General features: G+C 44.9%; 1 protein-coding gene across 3 annotated transcripts in view; it reads right to left on the bottom strand.

The window, feature by feature from the left end:
- Positions 1-1,936: 1,936 nt before the first annotated feature.
- khsrp (KH-type splicing regulatory protein) overlaps positions 1,937-14,934 on the bottom strand; it is a 58,446-nt gene continuing 45,448 nt past the window's right edge. For 2 of the 3 annotated variants that reach the window (XM_080216716.1, XM_080216717.1), the window contains 7 exons: positions 13,221-13,381; positions 12,385-12,485; positions 11,279-11,376; positions 9,817-9,933; positions 8,753-8,836; positions 6,584-6,664; positions 1,937-5,182 (listed from right to left, as the gene is read on the bottom strand). In XM_080216716.1, coding sequence (XP_080072842.1) covers positions 4,971-5,182; positions 6,584-6,664; positions 8,753-8,836; positions 9,817-9,933; positions 11,279-11,376; positions 12,385-12,485; positions 13,221-13,381 — 854 coding nt within the window. In that variant the 3' untranslated portion in view covers positions 1,937-4,970. The remainder of the gene's footprint in view (positions 5,183-6,583; positions 6,665-8,752; positions 8,837-9,816; positions 9,934-11,278; positions 11,377-12,384; positions 12,486-13,220; positions 13,382-14,934) is intronic. The other variant, XM_080216718.1, reaches the window with a different exon arrangement.

Here is a 14,934-nt window from a genome sequence, read left to right as displayed (position 1 = left end):
TTTCCCTACCACTGACGTGAGACTCACTGGTCTGTAGTTCCCTGATGTATCTCTACATGCCTTCTTAAATAGTAGTACAACATTAACTTTTTCCAGTTGTCTGGCACCTCCCCTGTGGCCAGAGAGGAATTGAAAATTTGAGTCAGAGTCCCTGCAATCTCCTCTCTTGCCTCCCATTGCAGTCTAGGTAACAATTCACCTGGACCTGGAGATCTACCATTTTTATGGCTGCCAACACCTCCAATACTTTGTCCTTCCTACATCAGTTTGCTCAAGAACCTCACAAGCCCTCTCCCTGAATTCCATACCATCATCCTCTTGGGTGTAGACAAATGGTGAAGCATTTATTCAATTCTATCAATGTCCTCTGGCTCCACCCAGATTGCCACCTTGGTCCTGAGCAGGCCCAGCTCTTTGCCTGGTTATCCTCTTCCCAGAGATACACTTCTAGACTATCTCAGGATTTCCCCCACTTTTACCAGCCAGAGAATTCTCAGATCCCCTCTGTTTATTCCTAAGTGCTTTCTTAAGCTCCATCCTGCACTTTCTAAACCTCACTAATGCCTCCACTAATTTATTCCCCTTCAACTTTTTAAAAAGCCTTTCTTTTCCTTCTCATTGTATCCTGAATATCTCTGATCATCCATGGTTCTCTGGGCTTGTTATTCCTACCCATTACCTGAAAGGGAAATTGCTGGGCACACACTCTCCCCATTTCCTTTTTGAATGCTTCCCACTGTTCTTTTGCAGATTTTCCTAATAGTAACTAGTTCCAGTCTATCTTGGCCTGATCCTATTTACTAAAGTCCCCTCTCTCCCCAATCCAAAATGCTTATTTTTGCAGCTTGTTTACTTCCTTGTCCATGTAATGATCACTTTCACTAAAATACTCCCCCACAACCATCTCTCCGGTTTCATTCCCCAGAATTAGGTCCAGCACATTCTCCTACCCTTGTTGAACCCTCTGCATAATTGATCTTAAAAGTTTTCCTGTACAGATTTCTAGAAATCCACTCCACCCAAGCCCTCAGTGGGTCATTTGGCCACTCGAGCCTGTTTTGCCATTCAACAAGATCAGGGTTGATCAGTTTACATTCTGAACATTCTGGGCATTAATTGAAAATTTCAAAGCCCAGATTGACAAGATTTCTGTTTGGTGAGCTTAAAGACGAGGGAACCAAGTTCAGTTAATAAAGAGTTAAGAGGATCATCCAGGATGTAGCTGACTGGCAGAACAAGCTCAAAGGCCTAAAGGCCTCCTCTTTTCCCGACATCTCTCACATCCTCTGATGCTCCACACTTGGGACAAATGAGTCAGGAACTGGCTACGATGTAATCAGACATGGGTCTATAAGTGAAGTAGAAGCAATGACAGTGTTGCGTTTAGGATGGTGTGGGAGCTGAGACACAGCACACATAGGGCTGAGGTTGCAGCAGTACAGGATTTCAGTGGTTAAATGTGAGCTAGAAATCAAATATCCCAGGTTCTGGTGCTGTTTTATGCTCAATTATTTGCAGTTAGGATCAAACTCCTGGATTGTAACCAGGCCCCAATCATTCACAGAGAGCCCGAACAAACTACTGTGACGTCTCAGCAGTTGGGCTCAAAGCTAAAAGGACAAAGCTCTCCAGGTTGGCATAAGGTGCGGAACAGACTAAAGTAGGGCCATAGGTTAACCCACAACTGAGGGGGTTCCACTTGAAACCCCTCACTCACTTACACCATCGGCAGGACCAGAATCAGGCGAGATCCCCTATTCCTCCTCTCCCCAGCCAGAAACCAAGGCTGTCCGAAGTGCTGCTCAGATACTCCTGTCAACGGACCCGTCCCTCAGAAAAAAACCGACACCTTCAGGAGAGAAACGGAATTAGAAACAAAAAAAACCTGGCAGGGAACGAAGCTGAGTGTCTGAGGGAGGCACGTCGCAGTAGAGCCACTGTTTTAATATCATTTATTGTGAAGTGTAAAACGAGCGGTAAAAAGTAAAAACCAAGCTTACATTTTGTTTTTTTTAAACCTTAAACAGACAACAAGATGCAAAAAACAGACCAGCAGCCATTTTCAGTGTAATGGATTTGATTTCAAAACCGTACATTGTCTGGAATGTTCAACTATCTCCAACTAAAAGCCGAGTGATCTATATTTAAAATAAAAACAAAGAAAGTATTACCCTGAATTTTTCACTTTTTCCCCCTCCATTTTTTTGTTTTTTTTTCCTCCTACAGACGGACTGAATGTGAAGATGGTCTGAGCTTACTCTATCTCCTACACTGGCTCAATATGAACATCCTTGTACAGTGATAGGGAACCTAAGCCTACGGATCTTCATCAGTCTGCATCATTGTTAAAAGGAATATTCTTCCCGACGAAACTGCAATCATCCCCCGTTTGCTTCACTGTGTCTGTGGGGAGAGAGAAAATATTTAATGTGGAAATTAGTGGGGTGACACAACAGGGTATGCGTCCCCAGTCCCATCAGATAGATGCATTTCTATGGCAAATGAATTTCAATATAGATGTGTGAGGTATTACATTTTGGTAGGAAGAATAAGGTGGCCGCATACTGCTCGGAAGGGTCTAAATGTGGGTGGAGGAACAGAGGGATCTGGGGGACAGATACACAAATCACGAAAGTAGCGATACAGGTTAATAAGGCCACAAAAAAAGCAAACAGCACAAGGGCTCATTTCTAGAGGAATAGAATTGAAGAGCAGAGAAGATAAGTGAAACCTGTGGAGAACCATAGTTAGATCACACTTGGACTACTGTGCACAATTCTGGTCTCCAAGTTATTAAAAAAAAGATGCAGAGGTACTGGAGAAAGTGCAAAAGATTTACCAGGATGATGCCAGAACTAAGAGATTGCAACTATCATGAAAGACTAAACAGATTGGGGCTCTTTTTCTCCAGAAAAAAGGCTGAGGTGCGACCAAATAGATATCTTTAAGATAATGGGTAGGCGGAGAGAAGATGCTTCCATTTACTAGGGAGACCAGAAGTAGGGGCCTTAAATAGAAAGCAGTCACGAATAAAACCAATAAGAGGATTCAGGAGAGACCTTTTCACCCAGAGAGTGGTGAATGTGGAACTCACTACCACACGGCGTACTAAAGCAAATAGCAATGCGCATCAGGAAAAGCTAGACAGGCACACAATGAAGGAAGCAATAGAAGGATCTGCTAACAGGGTGAGATGAAGCAGGGTGGGAGAAGGCTCATGTGGAGCATGGACTCCAACAGAGGCCAGCTGGACTGAATGGCCTGTTCCTGCTCTGTGTACTAAGTATTCTCAACACAAGCTCACTTCTCAGCGTCGCTCATGGATAAGGAGGAGATTGGGACACAGCCCTCACCCTAAATGTTTAGGTTTAGCCTAAAGCCACTGCTCTAAAAATGGACAAATCTCTAGCTAATCGATTCTAATTCCATACCGCTGAGATGTGAGGGAATTTTACCTGTTTAGAGTTAGGCAACTGGCTTCTTTATTTTGAAAGAACTATTAATGTCCCTGGGGCTGTCACTGTTTTAAGAAAGTGGATAAAATAGGAGAAATCTGCAGGGTTAAGGGGACAGAGAGGAGAGAGTGCAGCCAATTGGACAGCTCTCTGAAAGAACGTGAACAGGCACAACAGGCCAAATGGCCTCCTCCTGTGCTGCATGACTGAGCTTGAGGCAGAGTCTCCTCACTTCCTGGGAAAACTAACTGTGGTCCTCAGATTGCTAATTAATTACTTCACAAATGGGAGAAGCATTTTAAAATGTTAATTCCAATCCATCACGTAAACAGAGTAAGTAATTTTTTGTTTTACTTTGACTGGGAAGATGAAGACGAGAGAGAGATTGGTTTCCAGAGTCACTTATGCGTTGTATCCTCTAACGCTCGTTAATGAAAATCTTCAATGGGTTTGCTTTAACATCGAAGTACACATCTCATCATCAAAAGACTCGTGTGACAGTCTTAGTCTTCTGCGTCAATGAACCTTCATGAGGAGCAGGGATAGAAAATCGTGTTCAAGAATTTACTGCAAAGTTTCAATCTTCTCTCACAAGTGCCAGTTCATGTGTCGGAAAACTTTGGTCATTGTTAAAGTTAGCATCTTTGTGACCTTGCATTTCACCTGTTGCTGATGCGCACCGGTCTGGTAGCATATTATAATCCCATCTGAGGTGATGAATGTACATGGCAGGCATCTCACGAGTTCCCTCCTATATGTTCCAGCACAATTGGGCAGCCATTGTTAAAACTGGGTATGCTAACTCATACCCAGAGAGAGAGAAAAAGAGTGAGAGTGAAGAGAGAGAGAAAAAAAAGAGACAGTGAGAGGGAGGGAGAGAGAGAGAGAGAGAGAGAGAGAGAGAGAGAGAGAGAGAAAAAGAGAGAGAGGAGAGAGAGAAGAGGGAGAAAGGAGTGAGAGAGAGAGAGAAAGAGAAAGAGAGAGAGAGAGAGAGAGAGAGAAAAAGAGAGAGAGAAAGAAAGAAGTGAGAGAGAGAGAAAGGAGAGAGGAGAGAGAGAGAAAGGAGGAGTGAGAGAGGAGAGAAAGAAGGAGAGAAAAATGGAGGAAGGAGAAAATGTGCAAGGAAAAAAGGCAAGTTGCAGTTCATGACGATCAACCTGCCTCTAGAAAAAGTCACTGGGCAGTTATCAGGAATAAAAGTATTGGGGAAATATCACACCAACCATTTATACCATTAACATTTCCACTGATTCATCATAAAAGATGGAACCATCTCACATGTTGGTTCCGCTGAATATTAAACCATTTAGAGAGCGAGAGAGAGTGTGTAAGTGAGAGAAAGAGACAGAGGGAGAGGGAGAGAGAGAGAGAGAGAGAGAGAGAGAGAGAGAGAGAGAGACAGAGAGTGTGTTTATTGCAGGCCAGGTTTAGCTGTTTTTAGCCAGAGCATCACGATCGTTGGGTGAAGGCAGAGCCGTGTCCAGCAGGCACCCCTGCCGTGAGGAGAGGAAGGAGTTAAAACCTGTAGGAAGGAGGTGGGTGCGGACGTACCGGTTGCCCTTGTTGTGCAGGTGGCTGCTGGGGGGCAGGCTGAGGTGCCCCAGGCTGCCCGTAGTAAGCTGCCTGCTGTCTGTAATACTCAGCCCAGGCTGCACTGTAATCTGGCTGGGCTCCAGGCTGTGGTGCTGCTGCTGCTGCCGCTGCGGCGGCTCCCTGGGCATTCTGAGCTGTGGAACAGAGAGGGAACACTCAGCATGTGGCAGTGCCAAACCCAGACAGAACCCCCTGCCCCCCCGACACACCACACCCAGGCAGAACTCACCCTTCCCCCTGCCCGCACCCAGACAGAACCCACCCTCCCCCAGACAGAACGCACCCTCGCCCCCACACACACCCAGTTAGATCACCCCTGCCCCACGAACACAGACCCTCACCCACCCCACACACCCAGACAAAACCCCAGAGATCCTCACCCACACACCCCAAACAGACCCACATCCCTCCACCACACACACACACAATCCAGCCAGATGAACCATCACCCTGCCACACAGAGCAGAACATGCTGCTTATAAATAAGCACAGTATACAATGTCAGAATATTGAGGCTTGGCACTATCTGTGGAAAGAGAAAGAATTAATGTTTCAGCCCAATGACCTTCCATCAAAACCCATCCGTCTTTACCTCTCCACAGATGCTGAAGTGAGAGGTACATCGACACGGACACCAGCAACATCCGCCGCTCAGTCACCCGCTCCAACTAAAGCTCCCCACAGGGAGCACTGCACACTCAAACCACTGCCAGATATAGCTCAGGAATCAGCTCCCAGCGACAATAATAAATCCATGGGAATAGGAGAGAACACGCAGTGCTTAAAAGATCACATTGCCCCAAGTTGGGAGGGAGTGGAGAGTGTGGGGATGAAAGGCAGGAAAAGGCTGATCATTCAGTATTGGACTATGGGTTTTACTCCAGTTTAGGCAAGTTTCCACTGGCCTTGTGCTTAAACTGTCCTCAGTGAGATCAATTGGGCCACATTCAGCCCAACTTGCTGCTAACAATGCAGCCACAGCACAAACTGGGAACGCCACAGGCCCAGTGTCGAGGGAGCGCCGCAGCGCCACAGGCCCAGTGCCGAGGGAGCGCCGCAGCGCCAGAGGCGTGGCTCAAATTTACACCCCGGCTATGTCTGCCATCTCAGGAAGCAGAGATACCCCTGGCCAATGTTGATCCCTCATTAACTGAGGCCAATTATCTGTATTCATTCACATGGTGGGAGCTTGCTGTGTACAGACTGGCGGCTGTATTTCCTACATGACAGCAGTGATTAGCTTTCAAAATGACTTCATTTGGCTGTAAGGAGCTTTGACACATCCTGTGGGGGTAAAAGATGGTACAGGAAGGCAAGGCCATTGTTGCACTGGTATAGCGGAGACGTGATTGTATGGTAGAAAGCAGTCGTGTGAGCTTGAATCCCCTTCCAGCTTGCTTGTTAGGCTTCAGTGGTGATTCGGTCTCTACAGCTGAGTCCATTCGCCTCTCAAAAAGCAAAATCATGTTTAATTTTTAAGCTACAAAAGTTAAAGCTCCAGGAGACTAATAGTAGTTTGATGAATGAGTGCTGACCTTGTTTTTTATAGTACTCCTCCCAGGCTTTTGTATAATCCTGTTGGGGACCAGGCTGCTGGCCGGGCTGGTTCTGCTGACCTGAGAAAGGAAAAGCAGCAAGGCGTCATCGCTCTGAAAATCAGAACTAAAAAATATCATAGTCCAAGGGTTGCAAGGTGGCCCACTAGTTAACACTGCTGCCTCACCAGGGAGCCAGGTTCAATTCCAGCCTTGGCTAACTGTGTGGAATTTGTACATTCTCCCCTTGTCTGTGTGGGTTTCCTCCGGGTGCTCCAGTTTCCTCCCACACTTCAAAGATGTGCAGGTCAGGTTGTGTCAGGGGATTAGCAGGGTAAATATATGTGGAATTACAGGAATAGGGCCTGGGCGGGATTGTGGTCAGTGCAGCCTTGACGGGCTGAATGGCTTCATTCTGCACTGCAGGGATTCGATGGTATTATGAGGGAGGGAACAAACCTTGTATCAGCTCTACTGCTGATGTTGAAAAAACTCCTAAGTTACATGCCGAGATTTGATTTGAGTCGACACATTGCCAAAGGTCATACATAGAAATGAGGCTTGCTAGGTCAGCAACAGATGCTGTGGAACTCAGTATACAACATCACCAAAAACACAATAGGCTGTATGTGAGTAAGACATGGACCCAATCCATCAGTGGGGGATGCACCCAATCCAATCTAATTGATCAGTAGGGTGGGGACTTGGGATGGACCCAGCGGGGGTAACATCTCATTGCAGCATATTACAACCAGTCTGTGCAAGGAACTGACGCTCTTTCAGCCCTGCCTCAGAGGGGTTATAAAAGTTGTGGAAGTTGTAGGCAAAAAGCAAAGGAGTGATATCAGCATGTAACATTGAAGATTGAACAAAGTTTTGTATAATTGTACCACAACTCCGACTCAGGTTACGTGAATGTATCAGATAAGACGAAAGAGGCTGTGGTGAATATTTATGGAGAAATTCACCACTCTCAATAAATAAGAAAAACTGAGAAAGAAGCAGCCCCATGGCTAGCTGAGGTGAAGGAGATTATTAACTTGAAAGAATAAATGTACAATGCAGCAAAGATTAGTGGGAGGTCATGATTGGGAAAATCAGCAGGGAAATCAGCAAAGGATGACAAACTTTAATACAGGGAGAAACTGGAATGAGAGAATAAAAGCAAGAAATATAAACAAATAGTAAAAGCTTATGAAAAAGAAATGAGTGGCTAAATTGAGCATTGACCCCTCAGGGAGAGATTGAGGAATTAATAATGGGAAATCAGGAAGTGGCAGAGACTTGGAACAAGCATCTTATATCTGTCTTCACAGCAGAAGACATGAAAGGCATTCCAAGGATCGTAGAGGAACAGGAGGCAAGAATGGAAGAAGCCCTGAAAGCCCTGGACCTGATGGTCTTGATCCTAGAACCTTAATTCTTTTTAAGTGACTGCAGGGATGCTGAGTATATTGGCTTTATCTTCCTAAAACTCACCAGATCCTGGAAAGGTTCCAGCCAATTGGAAAACTGTGAATCTAACACCCTTATTCAGGAAAGGAGGGAGACAAAAAGCAGGGAACTATAGGCCAGTTAGTTAGCTCAGTGAACTAACATCTGTCATTGGGAAAATGTAGGAACCATTTTTATGGAGTAGTAACATCATCTTGGTAGAGTCAACGTGGTTTGTGAAAAGGAAATTGTATTTGGCAAATTCATTAGAGTTCTTTGATGTAACAAGCAGAGCAAGACAAAGGGATAGCAGCAGACGTAGTGTTTTTGAACAGATACCAGGGAATAGTTGGGATAAGTGGTTCATTTCAGGATTTTAAAAGTGTAACTGGTCAGGGGCCACAGGGTTTTGTGCAGAAGCCACAACTATTTGTGATCTCTCAATGACTTTGATGAGGGGACTAACTATACTGTAGTGAAGTTTGCTGACAATACAAAGATAGGTAGGAAAGCAAGTTGAATTGATGGGCTAAACAGCCTAATCCTGCTCCTATTTCTTATGCTCTTCAACAATAAGAGCAGCGATACTCATACCAGCCCATTAGAAAACTACCCTCATGATGAATTAAGTCAACAGCAAACTTGACAGAGCAGGAAACAAAACTACAACAATTCCTCTGCAGGACAGCTGATAAATATAATTCAATCCAACACAACATTGAGAGAGATATGCACCTAGCTTCTTGTAGTATTCCTCCCATGCTTTAGTGTAATCTGGCTGCCCTCCTGGGCCTTGAACTGGGGGTTGTTGAGTTGGATCTGTTTAAAACAGAGTTAAAACAAAATATTACAAAATATACAGCAGGCACCTGCAGATCCAAGTCTGCGCCAGCAAGTACAACTCTCACCTTGAAAACAGAATGCCATGGGATTGAAAAGTGAGCAAAGAATCTACATTTATGTTCTACATTCAAATTTTTTGTGAAGATAACACACTTGATTTTTCTTCATGTTTAAGGGAAACATTTAAAAATTCAGCTTTATTCTACAATCAGTGTGTCTGGCAGGAATGCAGCTCAGATGCTGGGAGAGCTGGATAATTACTCACTTTCGCCATGTGGTGTTTACTAAGGATTGAGATAATGGACCTTTGTTTATAAATGGAGAATTCCCCTTGGGCTTTTGATGAGGTTGATTGACAAGGTCATGAGTTATCAATCAGGTGATATGATGGGAGAAGCTAGGTCTACAGCAGAAAAGTGTCATTTTTTGCTGTGGTCTTGTTAAAGTCATGCTGCTCCTGAGAACCATCTCTCCCTCCACAAAATCTCTGAAACCATCAAGACTGTTAACACAATTTATAGCAAGTATGCCTGGGTTTGCTAGCTGTATTTGTTTGAAAGTGGTTTCGATCTACGCATTACTGGTGCTTATTTAGAACTGGAGCAATCATAAGCTATAAAGTAAAGTTGGTTTCTTGAATTTTTAAATGTTGTTCAACTATTAATGGTTAAGCTGATTTATTTGTTAGTTATATTTAAACTATGAGATTAAATAAAACCTTACTACAAAAAACACACTTTGTCAGTGTGATGACTCCTGGCGAGCAATATCCTATCCTCATTTATGCCAATAAATGAAATTGTTGGGGTCGGGTGCAGCTTCCCAAAGCTCTGAACCCTAACAACTTTTGATTACTCCCAACTCATGAAGTAGCTCAGATTAATTAATTGCAAAGAATTGTGAATGGTACCATCCACTAAAACATTGAGAAGTGGGAAACTATCGTTCCACCTTACCTGGCCCTGGTGGAGCAGCAGCTGGTTGTTGGGGTGGCACAGGCGCAGCAGGTTGTTGGTAATATTGTTGGTAGTAGGCAGCCCAGGCAGCTGCATTTGGATCCCCAGGAGCTTTACCTGCACCACAAAAGGAAGCATTAATATTCCACAATAGTCCACTGCCTCCCTCAGAAAAGCTTTCACCCCGCCACCTGCGAGAAATGTGCGCCCCAATTCAGTAAAGCATGGCCAGCGATAGAAGCCAATGAGCATTTTGGAAACGTATTAAGGCTTTGTGGGAGGCACAAATAAATCAAACGGGTGAAATGGATTGAAAGGGTGATTGCATTGGTCAGACTTCACTGCCATTATTCTTGGCAACCCATCTTTTATTGATTCCACCTTCAGGAGTTTTCAGCTCATAAAAGGAATGAACACAATGAATGCCGAAGAAGGAACATCTGGAATAAAGGATCAAAATATTTAATTTAACAACTCAGGACAAACTCTGGACTGGATATAGGAAGGAGATAGAGACTGATTTAGAGTGTGCAGGTATGAAAGGATATGGGAAAGAGGCAGGGAGCTGGGATTAGTAGATTAGCTGTGCTATTACTATCACATACCAGTTGGTTTAAACTGTTTACAGGGAAGCAGCAAATAGCCGCTCCCCATTTCCCTCTGATAGGGAATGATGATAAAAATGCATCATTCGACCCAATCTAACAAACTGATCAGAAGTTCTCGTCAATTTTGAAACTTTTAACGATGTCTGTATTATTACTTTCAAAGGGGATTGTGTTTTGGCAAATGAAAATGATTAAAGATTTAGACAAAATCCTTGGCAGCAGAGTACAACCAGCAGAAAAACGGACTTACTCCCTATTGCAGCTAGCTACAATCAGGTGGCCACTTGGTGGGACACAGTAGTGTCAAGGTGCTGTAACTAATTATCAAGAGGATTGAACTAATATCCAAATTCCTACAGCACTAATCTGAGAACTCATTTCACAAAAATTTGGGAATCAAAAACGGCACACGAGTGACCACAAACCTGCTGCAACTAAGTCCATTTTTCTGCTGGTTGTACTCTGCTGCCAGGGATTTTGTCTAAATCTTAAATCATTTTAATTTCCCAAAAGATATAATTGGTTTGCTTGTTTCCCAGAGAGCAGGAAATGTGCTGCCCTCACTCGATCAGAGCCTGTGATTCCACCCCCACACTAACATGGCTACATTTTAAATAGCCTATTAAATGGCTTCCTTCTCGCCCCCTTTTAAGATTGCAGGAAGGACGGGGAAAAGAATGTCGCTCGAGGAAGAACAGGGTATCCCAGGCAAGTAGGAGACTGAGTCAGGCTCCTGCATGAAGGATGGGCCTTGTGTGCAGGGACCACATTCTGCACACGTGTTCCAGATTCTCTGAAACCACAGCGCAAGCATTTCAAACAATGTGAATAAAGCTAGAAATGTCAATAATTACTTGGGTCGTGTGGTCCAGGCGGCTGCCACTGTTGGTACGTGTTGCCCCAGCCTTGAGGAGGATACTGATGTGGGGGAGGTGGGCCACCAGCTGCCGGACTGTCAGGGAAGAATGATGGTTAGATGCTTCATGTCACAAGAGTTAAAGATCAGCACATTTCATTCACCTTCTGTCTTGCCCACATCTTCAGTGGAAGAGTGTGGATACTTACAGCACCAGTTACTGGCTCACTCAGTGTCTGCATAACTGCTCCTCCATTGGTTTAATTCAGCCCTTTGCTGGCTCACTGGTCTATACACAACAGGCAATAAGCAGAGGGTACATTTACCCAGTGAGGCTCCCAACAGCCAGGAGGAAAAAATATTTTATTTGTAGACCCAAAGCTCACACTTGGGTGAGGGAATCAATGGTTATTTGAGAAGGTGGGAAGTAACAATGAAAGTAGATGCTGCCATCCAGTCAGAAGACTTATCCCAGTCAGAATTCCCAGAAAATCACACCAACCCCTCCCTCAGGTAACTGTGCAAATCAAGTCGACAGCTTTTCCTTTCAAAGAATCATGCAGCACAGGCTCTTTGGCCCATCGAATCTGCACCGACATGTTAGTGACACCAGAACACACCTAATCCCACTTACCAGTACTCTCCCCATAGCCCTGGATGTTATGATGCGCCAAGCACTCAGCCAGGAACTTCTTAAAGGATGAGAGTCATCCCACCACTACCTCCCTCCCACGCACATTCCAGACACTCACCACCCTCTAGGTAGCAAAGTTTTTCCTCACATCCCCCCCTAAACTGCCTGCCCCTCTTTCCAAACCACAAACAATGGAAACATCATTGTGGCATCAGAAGGGAAAGCATTCATCATCTGGCATTGGTGGTACCAGAGGGGCACATTCGGTGGTAGACCCTATTATCAATGCTGCTGAGTTACAACTTCTTGGCAGAAGGTAGTGAACTGCAGACACGCACAGTTTAAAAAACCCTCAATCCCACTTCAGTTTGGAGCAGTGGTCCTTCTCAGCATCATTCCATCCACGTGAAGCTGATCCAGATACTGACTCCCTCAAATACCATGGATAAACCAGGAGGCAGTTTACTTACTGGGGTGGAGGAGCTCCTGGAGGTCCTTGTGTGAAGGGTCCTGGCTGGAACGGTCCCATCGGGCCAGCAGGCATTGGGGGACCAACAGGACACATGGGACCCTGAAAATAGAACATTTGTTCAGCGGAGCCAAACAGATTACTATTCTAGCCGTAAACTGGCTTTTTAATTCAGCCCTTTAAGGTTAACATCTTTATCCTCCTTGAAAACTGCACGTGTTATTGCCAGGTTTTCCCAGACAGCAGCAGCAAGCTAAGAAACAGAAAAAAGACTGCTGAGAGTCAGTCTCTTCATCGTTTAAAAGCACCTCAACATCTAAAACAAACAGTTCAGCATCAGCAGAGCCGACTGAAGTGCGGAGATTATCTCACATCACCGTTCGCAAACTGTGCCAAGCAGAAGCTGCAGCCCTTGGCCAGCATTACTCCAAGCCATCTGGAAGGTCAAAGAGGCTGGCAACAGTCTGGGTCCAGGCTGCACAATGAGCAGTGCAGACGGAACGGTCAGGCAAATCACTCCACTGCCCTGCTGAGTCCAGTTTGGCACAGCTGCTGAGAAGGGACCAACATGCATTTGGGTCGTTAGGCCATTCTAAATATATCTGAATGGCTGATTTAAAACTTCAATTACATCCACGGTAACACTGCTGGAGTTATTTAGACTTGATCAGTGCAGGCTATGTCCCCTTCTCAATAATCACATCCAAATCAGTACTCAGGCAATACCACACTAAAATGCAATGTGAACTTGCTGCTCGGTTAATATAGACTAATCTGCCATGATTTGTGCAAATTCAGTTTCCAGTCAGTTTTGGCAGTGACCAAGCCTTCAGTTACCTCAATCTTTTCCTCAATGAGTTGCTTAGCGTGGTCAATCTGCTGAGGCGAGCCCCGAATGGTGAAGAGCTTGAAATTCGGGTCGCCATTAGGAGGTGGCTGTCTCTGCAGTTCCACAAACGCACCCGTCTGCTGGTTTATCGCCTTCACATTCTCTCCACCTGCAACGTTCCAATCATTAACCTCCGTTCCGCAGCAATCACACACAAATTCAGAGGAGTAGGCGACTTGGCCCCTCCAGCCTGCTCTCCCTTCAACAAGATTGTGGCTGATCCAATGGTTACCTTAGCTCCACGTTCCTGCCGACCCCCAATAACCTTTCGTACTCTTGCTTCGAGAATCTATCTGGCTTCGTCTTGAAACTAACCCAAGACTCTGCCCAAAATGGGTGGCCCCTGATCTTTTATTTTAAAGACAGTGGCCCTTACTACAAGATTCTCCCATTAGAGGAGATATTCTCTCCACATCCATCCCTGGATCTTTTGTGTTTCAATCAAATCACACCTATTTTTCTAAACTCTGCCGGATACAGGTCTAAGCTGTCCAACCTCTCCTGAGGGCAACCCTCATTCCAGGTAGAGCTCCCCCAAACTGCTTCCAATGCATTTACATCCTTCCTCAAATAAGGAGACCAGCACTGTATACAGTACACACATACTATCTGACCATGATGCATGAATGAAGCATAGCCTCCCTACCTTACAATTCAATTCCTTGCAACAATAACATTCTATTAATGGCTACTTGCTTCATCTTCACACTAGCCTTTGGTGCTTCATGCACTCAGACACTCAGATCCCTCTAAATCTGAGCTCTGCAACCTCCCACCATTTAGATTATACGCTTCTTTTTTCACTTTCCCTGCTAAAATGAACAATTTCATACTTCGACATATTCCATTTGCCAGAACTTTGCCCACTCACTTAACCAAGCTATATCCTTTGTAATCTCCTTCAGGATTCTTCACATTTTCCTTTCCTATCTAGCTGTGTCAGCAGCAAATTTATCAACCAGTGAATCCAAGTCATTGATCTAAATTGTAAAAAGTTGAGGCTTCAGAACAGATCCCTGTGAGACTCCACTCATCACATCCTGCCAATCAGGCAAACACCATAAGAACATAAGAAACAGGAACAGGAGTAGGCCATCTAGCCCTTCGAGCCTGCCCCACCATTCAATGGCCAACCATCCATTGATGCATTCTCTATTTTCTGTCTCAATATTCTATCCATGCTAATACGTTACACACTACACCAACAGCTTTCATTTTCTGCAATAACCTTTGATGTAGCACCTTATCAACTACCTTGAAATTGAAGTACATAAGAACATAAGAACATAAGAAATAGGAGCAGGAGTAGGCCATCTGGCCCTTCGAGCCTGCCCCGCCATTCAATAAGATCATGGCTGATCTGTCGTGGCTCAGTTCCACTTTCCCGCCCTCTCCCCATAACCCTTAATCCCCTCTCTTATCAAAAACCCATCAACCCGCTTCTTAAAAATATTTAGCGAGGCAGCCTCCACCACTTCAACGGGCAGAGAATTCCAGAGATTCACCACCCTTTGAGTGAAGAAGTTCCTCCTCAACTCCGTTCTGAACTGCCCCCCCTTTATCTTGAGGCTGTGCCCCCTAGTCCTACTGTCTTTTTTGAGCGGGAAGAGTCTTTCCACCTCTATCCTATCCATCCCATTCATCATCTTATACGTCTCAATG

The sequence above is a fragment of the Carcharhinus amblyrhynchos genome, chromosome 33, assembly GCF_965287045.1.
Source record: "Carcharhinus amblyrhynchos chromosome 33, sCarAmb.v2.hapA, whole genome shotgun sequence".
Classification (NCBI taxonomy): Eukaryota; Metazoa; Chordata; class Chondrichthyes; order Carcharhiniformes; family Carcharhinidae; genus Carcharhinus; species Carcharhinus amblyrhynchos.
This window is presented reverse-complemented; position numbering and strand designations above follow the sequence as displayed.